Source organism: Rhinopithecus roxellana, chromosome 12 (genome assembly GCF_007565055.1).
Source record: "Rhinopithecus roxellana isolate Shanxi Qingling chromosome 12, ASM756505v1, whole genome shotgun sequence".
NCBI lineage: Eukaryota > Metazoa > Chordata > Mammalia > Primates > Cercopithecidae > Rhinopithecus > Rhinopithecus roxellana.
In genome coordinates this window covers 75,403,958-75,420,986 of record NC_044560.1, presented here as the reverse complement: position 1 = coordinate 75,420,986, position 17,029 = coordinate 75,403,958, and the positions used below count along the sequence as shown (strand labels likewise).

General features: G+C 37.0%; 1 protein-coding gene across 1 annotated transcript in view; it reads left to right on the top strand.

The window, feature by feature from the left end:
• LOC104669300 (zinc finger protein 729) overlaps positions 1–17,029 on the top strand; it is a 148,969-nt gene that overhangs the window by 20,484 nt on the left and 111,456 nt on the right. Inside the window, 1 exon segment of the mRNA XM_030912882.1 lies at positions 7,896–9,183. Coding sequence (XP_030768742.1) covers positions 7,896–9,183 — 1,288 coding nt within the window.

Below are 17,029 nucleotides of genomic sequence, written 5' to 3'. Positions count from 1 at the left end.
GTTTGCTGCAGGCAAACAGGAATTATAAGCTTTTCACCCACTTTCTCTAGCTTATATCTATTAACAATTTATTTCTAAATATTTTTGTTTTATATAACAGAGACTCTAACCATATTCTGCTATATATATATTATATGTATATAAATATATAATAATATATATTAAATTACATACATATAATGTAGCAATGTAAGGCTATTCCTTGGTTCTAAACTTGGATTACAGCAGTTTCATTTTGTGAAAGACTAACATACAATTAAAACATAAACATGATCTCTAGTTTATTTTAAATGCTTATTTATTAAATGTTTCTCATTAGAACCTTCTATTTATGATTATACTGCATTTTCTCTAAAATTTTACTGCCACATAGTGCCTGTCAGTGATTCAAAATACCTGCCTTCAGTAAGTACACAGTTACTGTCAAATATTGTAGCTATCTAGACAATTTTTTTAATGGTACATCAATGTTGCATACCAGATTATATGAGTAAACATTTTATTATTGTTTTGCAGTTCCATGTTTGTGTTTTTTTCAGTGTAGGTTTCTTAACATCAGTTCATTGTGATTTTTTTGTTTTACTTATGTACTATAATTTTAGACAACTTGCAATTCTGTTTGTACACTTTAAGTCAATAGAAGAGATAAACCATCCAGGCTGGGTGCAGTGGCTCACAGCTTAATCTTAGCACTTTGGGAGGCCGAGGCGGGTGGATCACCTGAGGTCAGGAGTTTGAGACCAGCCTGACCAATTTGGTGAAACCCCGTCTCTACTAAAAATACAAAAAATTAGCCGGGCATGGTGGTATGCACCTGTACCTGTAATCCCAGCTACTCAGGAGGGTGAGGCAGGAGAATTGCTTGAACCCAGTAGGCAGAGGTTTCAGTGAGCTGAGATCATGCCATTGCACTCTGGCTTGGGTGACAGAGCAAGACTTCTCAAGGAAAAAAAAAAGATAAACCATTCATCCATTCATATGTCTGTCATGATCAGATTATATAGGTGTGTGTTTTTATCTATACCCCAATTTTGGTTATCGCTTATCATGTATATATTTTTTAGCTAATTTTTAGTGGTTTTGTCTAAGTGAGTAGTCATGGAAATAGTCTTATTTTCACCATGTGTTTAATAGTGAATATATTTTTTTTGTGTTAAAAACGTTTGTGAGGGGGGAGGGATTGCATTGGGGAGTTATACATGATATAAATGATGAATTGATGGGTGCTGACGAGTTGATGGGTGCAGCACACCAATATGGCACAAATATACATATGTAACAATCCTGCACGTTATGCACATGTACCCTAGAACTTAAAGTATACTAATAAAAAAAAATAATAATAAAATAAAAACACTTTATTAACTAAAAAAAAAAAAAAGTTTGTGATTTGAAGGTTTTTTTTTTTTGAATATTCTTTTTCTTTTTTGTCATTTTTTATTTGAAGGTAATTTTTGAAAGGATTTATAATTCTGTATTTTTTTCAGTTTTTCTCCTACAACATTTATTGTTGAAAAAACAGATAACATAAAATTTACCATCTTTTTTTGAGATGGAATCTTGTTCTGCTGCCTAGACTGGACTGCAGTGGCATAATATCGGCTCAATGAAACCTTCGCCTCCCGCATTCAAGCAATTCTCCTGCCTCAGCCTCCTGAGTAGCTGGGATTATAGCCATAGGCAACCACACCCAGCTAATTTTTGTATTTTTAGAAGAGATGGGGTTTCACCACATTGGCCTGGCTGATCTTGAACTCCTGACCTCAAGTGATCTGCCTGCCCCAGCCTCCCAATGTGCTGGGATTATAGGTGTTAGCCACCACGCCTAGCCTAAAATTTACCATTAATCTATTTACCATTAATTTACCATTAATCTATTTATGTGTACATTTCAGTCCTAGGCATGGTGGTGGCTCACATCGATAATAGCAGGATTTTGGGAGGCCAAGTCAGAAGGATTACTTGAGCCCAAAATGTTGAGACCAGCCTGGGCAACATATAAAGACCCTCTCTCTGCAAAAAAAAAAAAAAAAAAAAATTAATAGCCAGCCATGGTAGTGTGCACCTGTGGTCCTAGCTATTTGGGAGATTGAGTGGGGAGGATTACTTGAACCTGGGAGTTTGAGGCTGCAGTGAGCCATAGTTGTACCACTGAATTCCAACTTGGGTGACAAAGTAAAACCCTGTTTCCAAAAAAATAGCATGTATTTCAGGCATGTTAAGTATATTCACATTGTTATAAAAGAGACTTCTAGAAATTTTCCATCTTGTAAAACTGAAACTCAATACCCATTAAGTAACAACAACCCATTTTACCCTATCTCCAGCCCTTGACAAACACCATTTCACTTTGTTTTTATGAGTGTGACTACTTAAAATATCTCATATTATGGAATTATATAGTATTCATTATTTTGTTACTGGCTTATTTCAGGGAACACAATATTCTCAGTTAATCTTCAAATATGACAAGATTTTATAAGGCCGAATAGTATTTCATTGTATTTGTCTATTATATTTTTTAATGTGTTTCCAAATTAAAAGACATTTGGGTTTCTTCAGCCTTTTGACTTTTGTGAATACTAATACAATAAACATGATTGTTCAAATTTGTCTTCCAGGTCCTGTGTTGCATGTTATAGATACAGATTCATAAATGAGGTTGCTGTATTCTATAATTTATTTTTAATTATTTGAGGTACATTTATAACATTTTTAAATAATAGCTACATTCCTGAGTTTCACCAGCAATCAACATGGGTTTCATTTTCATTGCATCATCAACAGATTTGGTTTTTTTTTGTTTGTTTGCTTTTTGTTTTGAGACGGAGTATAACTCTGTTGCCCAGGCTGGAATGCAGTGGTGGGATCTTGGCTTCACTGTAAGCTCCGCCTCCCGGGTTCACACCATTCTCCTGTCTCAGCCTCCCGAGTACCTGGGACTACAGGTGCCCACCACCACACCTGGCTAATTTTTTGTATTTTTAGTAGAGACGAGGTTTCACCGTTTTAGCCAGGATGGTCTCTATCTCCCCACCTCATGATCCACCCGCCTCGGCCGCCCAAAGTGGTGGTTCACGCCTGTAATCCCAGCACTTGGGGAGGCCGATGCGGGTGGATCACCTGAGGTCAGCAGTTTGAGACCAGCCTGGCCAAGGTGATAAAACCCCATCTCTACCAAAACTACAAAAACATTAGCCGTGCATGGTGTTGGGCACCTGTAATCCCAGTTACTCCTGAAGCTGAGGCAGGGGAATTGCTTGAACTCAGTAGGCAGAGGTTGCAGTGAGTCAACATGGTGCCATTGCACTTCAGCTGGGCGACAAGTGCAAAACTCCGTCTCAAAAAAAAAAAAAAAAAAACCAACTAAATTTCTCTTCTAGCTATTATTGTTCATTTTTACTTGTCAAAAACACAACAATTTATAATAAAATATTTTCAAATATTCATATTGCTGAAGTGTTTTCGTCTTGCAAAACTAAATCTCAATACACATTATACAGCTACCAGTTTTTCCTGTATTATGGCACTTTTCAAACACCATTCTGTTTTCTGTTCCTCGTGGTGTAACTTCTTTATATATCTCATACAATCTCTGTTTGTGGCTGGCTCATATCACTTTGCAAAATGTCATCAAGATTTATCTGTGTAGTTGTTAGAATATTTTCTGCTTTTTGAAAACTGAGTATTTCAGTATTTTTACATTTCAAATTATATATATTGAATAATTTGGCGACAGAAACTAGCATTGTTTTTACCTTTTGGCTTTCAGTAACAATGTTACAATTATGGGTATGCAAATGACTATATGACCATATATGTGAAAGTTTATGTGTTGCATTCTATTGGATTTGTCTTGTTTTCAGCTTGATACTCATACCAAATTGCTTTAATTCTGTAGCTTTGTAATCTGTTTTGAAATAAGAAATTATAATGCCTCCAACTTTTTTTTTTTTGAAGATTGTTGGATCGTTTGTTGTCTTGTGCGATAGCATTCTGCATTTGCTATTGCTATTCTTTCAAAAATGCAATGAGAAATTTGAAAAGCATTGCATTAAATTTGTAGATTACATTAAATAGTATAAACATCTTTATAATAGTAATTATTTTAACCTTTGAAAAAGAGCATGCTTGAGTGTATTGTTTAATTTGTATATATTTGTGAATTTTTCAATTTTTTCCATTGTTTTATATTCTTATTCCATTTTATTCATAGAAAGTAATCCATAAATTTTAGGGTTTTTTTTTTTTTTTTTTTTTTGAGACAGAGTCTCTGTTGCCCAGGCTGGAACGCCTGCCTCCTGGGTTCAAGCGATTCTTGTGCCTTAACCTCCTGAGTATCTGAGGGATTATAGGTGCATGCCACCAGGCCTAGCTAATTTTTGTGTTTTTAGTAGAAACAGTGTTTCACCATATTGGCCAGGCTGGTCTCAAACTCCCGACCTCAGTTGATCCACCCGCCTTGGTCTCCCAAAGTGCTGGGGTTATAGGCATAAGCCCAAAGTTTTAGGTGGTTTTTTTGTTTTGTTTTTGTTTTTGTTTTGAGACAGAGTCTCGCTTTGTCGCCCAGGCTGGAGTGCAGTGGTACAATCTTGGCTTACTGCAAGCCTTGCCTCCTGGGTTCATGCCATTCTCCTGCCTCAGCCTCCCAAGTAGCTGGGACTACAGGTGCCTGCCAGCACGCCTGGCTAATTTTTTGCATTTTTAGTAGAGACGGGGTTTCACCGTGTTAGCCAGGATGGTCTGGATCTCCTGACCTCGTGATCCACCCACCTCGACCTCCCAAAGTGCTGGGATTACAGGCATGAGCCACCGTGCCCTGCCAGATGTTTAGTTAGTTAGTTAGTTATTTTTATTTTTATTTTTATTTTTATTTTTATTTTTATTTTTTGAGACAGAGTCCTGCTCTGTCGCCCTGGCTAGAGTGCAGCAGCTGTGGTCTCCACTCACTGGAACTTCCGCCTCCCAGGTCCAAGCGATTCTCCTGTCTCAGCCTCCCAAGTAGCTGGGATCACAGGCATGCACCACTATACCTGGCTAATTTTGTATTTTCATGTTGGCCAGGCTGGTCTTGAACTCCTGGCCTTAGGTGATCCACCTGCCTCGGCCTCCCAAAGTTCTGGGATTACAGGTGTAAGCCACCGCGCCCAGCTCAAAATTTTAATTTTAAAACATTTGTTAAGATTTATTTTTTTGACCTAACAGGTGGTCTATCAAAAAGAATGTTGTATGAGCTATCGCAAAGGGTGTTTTTCCTGACGTTGAGAAGTGTTCTCTATAACTGTTAGAAATACTTGTTTTATACTGCCCTCAAGTCTGCTGTTTCCTTACTAATATTCTCTTTTATTATTATTATCAGAGAATGTGAGGTATCAAAATATCCTGCTATAATTACATTGCTTTTTATGTGTTTCTTCAATTATGTCAATATTTACCTTACATATTTGGAACTTTAATGTGAGATACACACGTACACACACGTGCGCATATGTCCAGATTTTTCATAGGTTCCCAGTGAATAAATCTATTATTGCTTAATGCCCTTCTTTGTCTTTTTGGAATTTTGATTTCATATATATTTTATATAATATGAGTTTTTGACTCAAGATGTAGCTCATGTAATACTAATTTGAACTTCTCTGCTCTCATTTGGTTAATATCTAGATAAAATGCCTACTTCAATCTTGCCACTTTCAGGCTTTATTATTATTAGTTCTAAACTGACTCTTGTAGAAAGGCAAGTTGGGTCTTGAGTTTTAATTTTTTTTTGAATAAATCCCTTTATTGAAACTATGTCTCTTGATTAGAAAGTTAATTATACATATATGTAAGTAATTTTCTGAAAGACAAAGACTTTCTGTTATTTTATTATTTTATTTGATTCTTGTATCTTTATCCCTCATTTTCTGTCTTCCTTTGTGTCTATTTCATTTTAGTATTGATAAGGTTTCACTTTCTTATTTTCTTTTGGGTGTCTACATAAATACTTTCTTTGTGGTACCTTGGGGATTACATAAAACCTCTAAAAGATAAAACAGTATATATTTAATCTGGTGAAAAATGAACTTCAGTTATATACAAAAATTTTTCCTCATTACATCTGCCCTCAACTTTGTTATTGATATTGCTGATTATATCTTTTTAAGTTGTATATTTATTAACACATTTACAATACTTTCTGTGCTTTTATTTTTCTAATTTTAGAGAATAATTATAAATGTTTCCTGTCTCATTATGAGAATGCTAAGGAATTCTATTATTGTGTATGTATGTTTCCCAGGAACTTATGTATTTTTATATGATTGTGTTTTCTTGCATCATGTTATTTTCAGTGGAAGAAACTTTTTTCAGCATCTTTGATAAATAGGCCTTCTATAGTGCCAATATACTGTCTCAGGATTTGTTTATTTTAGAAGGTCTTTATTATTATTATTATTATTTTGGTACGACATTTTTGCTGGTGATTCTTCGTCTCACTTGACAGCTGCTTTTCTTCAGGGCTTTGACAATATCACAGTTTTCTTCTGGCATGCAAAATTTTCTTTTGAAAAACTCACTCTTTATTGTGTAACTCTATGCTTACAAATGACACATCACTTTCATCTTGCAGCTCTTCCGATTCTCTCTTATCTGTGATATTTTAAATTGTTCTTACAGATGTGTGTTTTAGTTTGTGGAACTTCTTTATTTTTATACCATTTTTTCTTTAGAATTGGTTATTATCTCTTTTTGTGATTTTTACCTCCACAATTCCTGTTTTTAAAATGCTTTTATAATGATTGCTTTCTTAAAATTTCATGATTTTTTTGAAGGGGCCATGTTGCCCTAATATTTTGTATACATTGTAATCTTTGAGACTTGGACATTTAAGAAAAAAAAGCCACCTGTCACAATCTTTACAATGTAGCTTTATCCTGGCATAGTCTGAAACCAGTTGCCATGGCTAGACATTCTGGGAGCCTTTCAAACATATTCTTAGAATGTGTCTTATCTGAAATGTTTTATTTTCTAGTTCAAAAAGTTTATTTGCATTTATCACTTGCTACACTTGATCCCTTTCTGTGGTACTGCAGTCTCTCTGCTGCTGTGACATTTACCTTTGGTCTCAGCAGTCTCAAATTGTTATTCTAAAGTGTACTATTTTTTTCAGCGTTTTATTTAATGAGAGACTGAAACCAGGGTCTTGAAAGACCCCTAAAAGCCAGACATAAAAATATATGTGCCAGGCCGGGCGCGGTGGCTCAAGCCTGTAATCCCAGCACTTTGGGAGGCCGAGACGGGCAGATCACGAGGTCATGAGATCGAGACCATCCTGGCTAACACGGTGAAACCCCGTCTCTACTAAAAAATACAAAAAACTAGCCGGGCGAGGTGGTGGGCGCTCGTAGTCCCAGCTACTTGGGAGGCTGAGGCAGGAGAATGGTGTAAACCCGGGAGGCGGAGCTTGCAGTGAGCTGAGATCCGGCCACTGCACTCCAGCCCGGGCAACAGAGCGAGACTCCGTCTCAAAAAAAAAAAAAAATATGTGCCAATATTTTTCTTGTCTTTTAAATAGAAACAAGGAGTTGGCAATTTACTTCTAAGAACACTATGTTATAGTGGGGAGAAGGAAGTTCTGTGTTGGGTTAATATAACAGACTTTTCTTTTTCTTCATGTTGCTTTTTTCATTGTTTTCACCTGGGGCACTTGACACATTTATTTATAAATTTTCCAAAAATGTGTTTGGTCAGTGTGTTTTTGTTACATTTTATATGTTTTTGAATAAATTAGAGCCTGTGTTATTTTGCTGTGCCATCTTGGTTATACAGTTCATACAGTTTTATGGGTTAGATTTGTAAAAAATATTTATCTGAGTCCAGTAAGTGGAGTAATTTGTTGTTTTAATTTCTTTTAGTTATGTGTTCTCATATTGCTGAAGACCTTTGGCCAGAGCAAGACATAAAAGATTTTTTCCAAAAAGTCATACTGAGGAGATATGATAAATGTGGACATGATAATTTACAATTAAGATTAGGCTGTAGAAGTGTGGATGAGTGTAAGGTGTGCGAAGGAGATTATAATAGACTTAACCAATATCTGACAACAACCCAGAGGAAAATATATCAATGTGATGAATATGAGAAAGTATTTTATAAATTTTCAAATGTAGATAGACATAAGATAAGACATACTGAAAAGAAAACTTGCAAATGTAAGGAATGTGGTAAATCATTTTGCATGCTTTCACAACTAACTCAACATAAGAGAATTCACACTAGAGAGAATTCCCACAAATGTGAAGAATGTGGCAAAGCCTTTCACATGTCCTCAGCCCTTACTCGACATAAGATGACTCATACTGGAGAGAAGCCCTACAAATGTGATGAGTGTGGAAAAGCTTTTGACCGGTCCTCAGCCCTTTCTCGACATGAGATCATTCATACTGGAAAGAAACCCCACAAATGCAAAGAGTGTGGCAAAGCCTTTAACAGGTTTTCACACCTTACTCGACATAAGATAATTCATACTGGAGAGAAACCCTACAAATGTGAAGAATGTGGCAAAGCCTTTAACCGGTCTTCACACCTTACTGAACATAAGAAGAGAATTCATACTAGAGAGAAGCCCTACAAATGTGATGAATGTTGCAAAGCCTTTAACTGGTCTTCAGCTCTTACTACCCTTACTCAACATAAGATAATTCATACTAGAGAGAAACCCTACAAATGTGAAGAGTGTGGCAAAACCTTTAACCGGTCCTCAGCCCTTACTGGACATAAGATGAGTCATACTGGAGAGAAACCCTACAAACATGAAGAGTGTGGAAAAGCTTTTAACCGGTCTTCATACCTTATTCGACATAAGATGATTCATAATGGAGAGAAATCCTACACATGTAAACAGTGTGGCAAAACTTTTAACCAGTCTTCATACCTTATTCCACATAAGATAATTCATGTTAGAGAGAAACCCTACAAGTGTGATGAGTGTGGCAAAACCTTTAACCGGTCTTCACTCCTTACTCAACATACGATAATTCATACTGGAGAGAAACCCTACAAATGTGAAGAATGTGGTAAACGTTTTAATCGTTTATCAAACTTTACTGTACATAAGAGAATTCATGCTCGAGAACCCCAACGAAGTGAAGAATGTGGCAAAGCTTGTAACCATTCCTCAATCCTTACTAAAGGGAATTCATAGTAGAGAAACCGTACAAATGTGAAGAATGTGGCCTGGATTTAACAAATCCTCAACATTTACTAAGCACAAAAGAATTCATGAGAACTCATGTGGAAGATAAAGCCTAGAAATAAGAATGTGACAAAGCCTTTGCAATTTCTCAACACATAATTTATACTGGAAAGAAATCCTAAAGTATGAAGAATATCACAAAGCCCTTAACAAGTCCTCAAATATTAACAGATATAAGATGTTTCATACTGGAGCAAAACTCTACAATCCTGAATGTCACAATGCTTTTAACAACACCTCAAACTTTTCTAAACATTAAAAAAAGAAAAAAAAAGATTATACTATTGCAAAACTCTAGAAATACAGAGAATGTGAAAAAGCTTTTAAATGGTTTTCACACTTGACTGCAGGTAAAATAATTTATACTGGAGAAAACTCCAAGTATGAAGAATATAACTTTTAACCAGTGTTCACAACTTATTGCACAGGAAAGCATTTATAGCTGAGAAATGGTGTACAAATATAAAGAATGTGGGAAAGTCATTAATATCTGCTCACATATTGCACAACATCAGAGAGTTCATACTTAATATTATAAATACAATTACTATCATATGATCTTTCAGAAATATAAGTCTTTAAAGTGAAGAGTTTATTCTGAAGACAAACATTACAAATATAAAGAGGGTTGTAGTACTTGTATCACAGATTTTATTGTACACATTTTTATTTTTTTATTTTATTATTAAGACAGAGTCTCGCTCTGTCACCCAGGCTGGAGTGCGATGGCGTGATCTCAGCTCACTGCACACTGCACGATCCGCCTCCCAGGTTCACAAGATTCTCCTGCCTCAGCCTGGTGAGTGGCTGGGACTAGTGGTGCCACGCCCACCCGCCCGCCACCACCTCCAGCTAATTTTTTGTATTTTTAGTAGAAATGGGGTTTCACCGTGTTAGCCAGGATGGTCTCAATCTCCTGACCTCGTGATCCACCCGCCTCAGCCTCCCAAAGTGCTGGGATTACATGCGTGAGCCACCGTGCCCGCCTGTTGTACACATTTTCTACTAGAGAATCACCATGAAGCAGTTGCTGAAACTTTGTTCAACATTAGGGAATTTATATCGGAGAAGAATTCAGCAAATGTTATCAGTTTGGGAAAATATTTTTTCAATAACTATAGCATAGAAAATGCCAGAGAGCTCATACTAAAACATTCTTTTGCAGATGAAATAAATATGAGGAAATATTTAATTCAAATTGAGTTTATATAATTATCAGAGAATTAACAGTAGAAATAGCTAAGGCACTGACACTTCAGACATTACACTAAATTAGACTGCTGTGTGCCAAAACTACAGTTCGTAAGTAAATTAATTTTATATAACTTTAAAATGAGTAGACATTTCTTTGAAAAGTCATAATTACATTCAAGTATACTTTTTTGGTAAGTTACAAAACTTTCTAAAAGTAAATAATGATGTAAGTTAACTCTGAAATTACTTCATGCTATTTCTTCATTTCTATTGCATTCACCTGTGAAAGCATATCAACTATTGCTGCATAAGAGATATGAGAGATACTTTATTAGGTGGGAATTATACACGACCTCTTCTCTAAAAGAGTAAGGACATTGAAATGTAAGAGGCAAGATAAGTATCTAAGTGAAGAGGCTCTTTGTGGTTAACTTACTCAGTGATTTATGAGGTAGTTGTTCAGAGTAATATTCTTTCATGTTATGAGAGAAAAACATTTTTTAGTTAAATGTAAGTTAAAGTAGTACCATATAATGTTACTGATTGTACTTTAATAAAATGCAGTACATTTAAAAACTCTTATGTGTGGACTTTTTAATTAGGTATTTTCTTTTACTATATTAAGACTACTGTACATTCTGGCTGGGCACAGTGGCTCACTCACGCCTGTAATCCCAACACTTTGGGAGACTGAGACAGGCAGAACACTTGAGATCAGGAGCTCAAGACCAGCCTGGCCAACATGGTGAAACCCTGTCTCTACTAAAAATACAGAAAATTAGCCAGGCATGGTGGTAGGTGCCTGTAATCCCAGTTACTTTGGAGATTGAGGCAGAAGAATCAATTGAACCCAGGAGGCAGAGATTGCAGAGAGCCAAGATCACACGCCATTGCACTCTACCCTGGACAACAAGAGCAAGATCCTGTTTCAAAAAAAGAAAAAAAAGTTTTGTGCATTCAATGGAGCATTATTCCACTAACTGTAACATACCCACCTTACTCGAGGGTGTAGGTAAAATATAACAATAAGCTATTTGGCAATATAGTGGAATAACACCTCTAGTAATCGGTTCTGTCAGTGGCTTCAGATTGCAAATAAGTTAAAACATTTTTCACGGCCGGGCGCGGTGGCTCAAGCCTGTAATCCCAGCACTTTGGGAGGCCGAGACGGGCGGATCACGAGGTCAGGAGATCGAGACCCTCCTGGCTAACAAGGTGAAACCCCGTCTCTACTAAAAAATACAAAAACCTAGCCGGGTGAGGTGGTGGGCGCCTGTAGTCCCAGCTACTCGGGAGGCTGAGGCAGGAGAATGGTGTAAACCCGGGAGGTGGAGCTTGCAGTGAACGGAGATCTGGCCACTGCACTCCAGCCTGGGCGACAGAGCGAGACTCCGTCTCAAAAAAAAAAAAAAAAACATTTTTCACATAGGTTACATTTTTACACTTTTTTTTTTTTTTTTTTTTTTTTTTTTTTTTTTGAGAGGGAGTCTCGCTCTGTCTCCTATGCTGGAGTGCAGTGGCACGATCTCAGCTCACTGCAAGCTCCACCTCCCGGGTTCATGCCTTGCTCCTGCCTTAGCCTCCTGAGTATCTGGGACTACAGGCACCCGCCACCACACCCAGCTAATTTTTTGTATTTTTAGTGGAGACAGGGTTTCGCTGTGTTAGCCCGGGATGATCTCGATCTGACCTCGTAGTCCACCCGCCTCGGCCTCCCAAAGTGCTGGGATTACAGGCGTGAGCCACCATGCCTGGCCCCGTTTTTATCCTTTCTTATTTATTATTTTTAATTTTGTGGTTACACAGTATGTGTATATATTTATGCCATATATGGCATATTTTGGTACAGGCATATAATATATAATAATTACATCAGGATAAATGAGGCATCAATCACCTCTAGCATTTATCCTTTTTATTACAATTTTATTAGTAAAATAACAGAAATACTTTGTTTTAAAATATTAAAAGTGCCGGGCGCGGTGGCTCAAGCCTGTAATCCCAGCACTTTGGGAGGCCGAGACGGGGTGATCACGAGGTCAGGAGATCGAGACCATCCTGGCTAACACGGTGAAACCCTGTCTCTACTAAAAAATACAAAAAACTAGCTGGGCGACTTGGTGGGTGCCTATAGTCCCAGGCACTCAGGAGGCTGAGGCAGGAGAATGGCGTGAACCTGGGAGGCGGAGGTTGCAGTGAGCTGAGATCCGGCTACTGCACTGCAGCCTGGGTGACAGCGAGACTCCGTCTCAAAAATAAATAAATAAATAAATAAATAAAATAAAATATTAAAAGCACTTTGATTATTTTAAAATTTACAATTGTTCTTGGCTACAGGGTCATTTTTATGGTCATAATAAAATTTATATAGAAGTATAAATAAAACTGATACATCTCTAAGTCCTGAATAAACAGTTAAAGAATTCGTTACATATTTTTCTTTGAACATGTTTTCTCTCTGCCTGCAAACACATACAGGCTTTTAGTTTTTATTTACATAGAGTTAAACATATGCATATATTACTCTAAAGATAAACCTTAGGTGTAAGAAAATTATGAAGTATGTGTGAGTATGAGTTTGTACCCATTTTCAGAAGAAGAAAGCAATATTGGAACAAAACTAATACAGTGACTTATTAGAAAACTAAAAACCTTGAAAATGTTGAAAGCAAATCTATACTCTGCATTGTATTGAATTCATTGCTGTAAAATGTTAGGGCTTATGGTTCAGAATCTGCTTATGCACATTCTCAGTTTTTACTTGTCTGGTACTCATGCTAGGCCCATAATTTTCTTGTTTTGTAGTTTATGAAGTACTCATGTGAGCTGGTTGCGGATTATAAGAATGATTTTTGTGAAATTTAAAGAATACACACAAAATAGTTTTTAGATGTAATTACAAAATTACTGTATTACATTTTAATTTTTGATTTTGTTTTATTGGAGAAACCTATATAAGCCTAATTTTCTTTATTGATTCTTTCACTTTTCATAATTGACATAAGTAAATCTATTGAGTGAGCTAATTTGCTTTGGTAAGTACTAGGGAGACTTCACAAGTCATGAGGATGTTTTTACATATGTAGCAAACAAATATGACTTCTGAGTAAAACATGCTTTATAATAAGTCATAAATACTTTTGCTGGAGTTTGTAACTTCAAGTTTGAGATGGAAAATACCAATGGTGAAGAAGTAACATTGATTCATCATGTAGAGAGGACTGCTGCAAAGCTGAGTTACTGAATTTATACAAAAATTCTGCTTCTTTTGATCTTCAGTTTTGTCTTATGTGTATTCCAACTATATATGCATCACAGTCTTTCCTCTTTTACTGTGTTATGACTACAGTTTTCTCATTGTTGTCTTCGTGCCTTGTCATTTTACATGGTAGTTTGTAGGTTCTAAACAGAAAGTTGGTATTCTTTAATGCACTGAAAAATTGGTTTTAACTGAAGAATTTGCTTATCAATATAACTTTCAGATTAGTTAAAAGAATAGATATACATTGTTAACAAGTGAAAAGATTACATCACTTAGCTTTGTTTTTTTCTGTGTTAAAAAAAGTTGTATTCTTACAAAAAGCATGGCAAATATAAAATTGGTAAAAAAATTATTTTAGAGATTAGATTCTAGAGTTAATGGTAAATGAACAATTTTAAATTTAATTTTGTATGATATATCTCAACATATTTCTATGCAGAATTTTTTTTTCTTTTTTTTCTTTTTTTCTTTTTTTTTTTGAGACAGAGTTTTGCTCTCTCAGGCTGAAGTGAGATGGCCCATTCTTGGCTCACTGTGACCTCCACCCCCCAGGTTCAAGTGATTCTCCTACCTCAGCCTCCCAGGTACCTGGGATTACACCACACCCAGCGAGTTTTGTATTTTTGGTAGAGATGCGGTTTCGCCATGTTGGCCAGGCTAGTCTCAAACTCCGGACCTCAGGTGATCCACCCGCCTCAGCCTCCCAAAGTGCTGGGATTACAGACATGAGCCACCGTGCCTGGCAGAATCTTCTATTTTTAAGTGAATGTTGAATGTGCCAAAACAATATACAATGACCTGTGGATTTGAAATTTGGAATAATTTGTCAAGATGTATCAAAATACATCTTGATAAAACAATTTGGAGGAATTCCATGCTTTTTTTTTTTTTTTTTGGATATGGAGTCCCACTCTGTTGCCTTGGCTGGAGTGTAGTGGCATGATCTCAGCTCACTGCACCCTCCACCTCCCAGGTTCAAGTGATTCTCCTGCCTCAGCCTCCTGAGTAGTTGGGAATTACAGGTGCACACCACCATGCCTGACTAATTTTTGTATTTTTAGTAGAGATGGGGTTTCACCATGTTGGACAGGCTGGTCTGGAATTCCTGACCTCGTGATCTGCTGACCTCATCCTACCAAAGTGCTGGGATTACAGGCGTGAATCACTATGCTTGACCCATATTCTTCTTATTTATTTTATTTTATTTTATTTATTTATTTTTTTTGAGACGGAGTGTCGCTCTGTAGGGCAGGCTGGAGTGCAGTGGCGTGATCTCAGCTCACTGCAAGCTCCGTCTCCAGGGTTCACACCATTCTCCTACCTCAGCCTCCCGAGTAGCTGGGACGACTACAGGTGCCTGCCACCACGCCCCGCTAATTTTTTTTTGTATTTTTAGTAGAGAGGGGGTTTCACCGTGTCAGCCAGGATGGTCTCGATCTCCTGACTTCGTGATCTGTCAGCCTCGGCCTCCCAAAGTGCTGGGATTACAGGCATGAGCCACTGCGACTGGCCCATATTCTTATTTTATATAATTTTTTTTAGTAGGTTAAGTTTAGTCTACAGATTTTTAGTCACCTAACTGTAGCCAATTCCTTGATCATTGGTAAGTTACTGATTAGTAATTCCAAACTATTGTCCAGACACAGTGGCTCACACCTGTAATACCAGCACTTTTGAGGCGGGCGGATTGCTTGAGGCCAGGAGATCGAGACCAGCCTGGCCAACATGGTGAAACCCTGTCCCTAATAAAAATACAAAAATTAGTTGGGTGTGGTGGCAGGCGCCTGTAATCCCAGCTACTCTGCAGGCCGAGGCAGGAGAATCACTTGCATCTGGGAGGCAGAGTTTGCAGTGAGCCAAGGTTGCCTCACTGCACTTCAGCCTGGGCAACAAGAGTGAAACTCCATCTCAAAAAAAATTTTTTGGCCGGGCGCGGTGGCTCAAGCTTGTAATCCCAGCACTTTGGGAGGCCGAGACCATCCTGGCCTACACGGTGAAACCCCGTCTCTATTAAAAAATACAAAAACCTAGCCAGGCGAGATGGCGGGCGCCTGTAGTCCCAGCTACTCGGGAGGCTGAGGCAGGAGAATGGAGAATGGCTTAAACCCGGGAGGCGGAGCTTGCAGTGAGCCGAGATTGCGCCACTGCACTTCAGCCTGGGCGACAGAGCAAGACTCCGTCTCAAAAAAAAAAAAATTTTTTTTAAAAAGTAATTCCGAGGCCGGGCGCGGTGGCTTAAGCCTGTAATCCAAACTATTTTAGTCACTGTAAAAACTTAATATTCTTTATTAAATAGGAAAAAGCATTCTGATAATAGTGTTTCTGAGAGTTTCAGAAAGTGTAGACCAGTCAAAAAATGATTATGTATACGCAGACCATAAATTTTATATTTAATTATGGGCTCATTCTAGCTTTTAATATAAAAATTTGATATACTTAAAATTAGTGGTTCTTTTAAATCATGGGAGAAATACCATTGTTAGTATTCATTTATCAAAATTTTTTTAAGGCTTAGTAATGAGTACTTTAAACCAAAAATCAAGTTCTACATACTAAGGGTATAAATAGCGATTTTTAAATTCTTTTTAGATTCTACTAAATTGGAAGATTCAAAGCCAAAATGTTACATCAGAAACGGAAAAAAGCATTAGGTGAGAGGGTGTTGGGCATCATGATTAAGATTGATACTGAGTATCAGGTGGTTCCTGTTTGCATCCCAGTTCTGCCACTTATGAGCTATATGACCTGAACATAGTTTGTTAACCTCCGTGTGCTTAACTCTTCAGCTGTACAGTGAGAATAATAGTGCTTAAATCTTAGGATATTGGTAAAATTAAAGCAATTAATACTGATAAAGGTACCAGAAAAGTTCCCAGCGCATAGCGAGTGGACAGGAAATTTATTAGCTCTTGTTAATTCTGTTAGCTCATGATCAATGTTGAGGCTAAAAAGAAGGTGGCCAAATCAGTGGTGTGTAACCCATGTTTATTCTAATCAGTCAGCCTGGGGCTATAATAGTAGTTGGATGTTTTTAATACTCTCTTTGGCAAATTCCCATATATTCACATACAGCATAGTTACAAATATCTCTGGAAAGATTTCCTGTTGAGTTCTGTTCCTTTGCACTCCAGTAACACTAGATAAATCAGGACTTAAATGCCTAGTGTTTCTCAGTGTTAAAATTAAAGAAGCAAATTGTTTCTTCATTTGCTTCTTTAATACATTTCTTATTGCCAAGTATTTATGTTCATTTGTTAAATGTAGTTTACAAATATGTATTCAAATATTTTTGCTCTAACAAGTGAAGGAAATCATCTACTTAAACATTTAGAGAATAC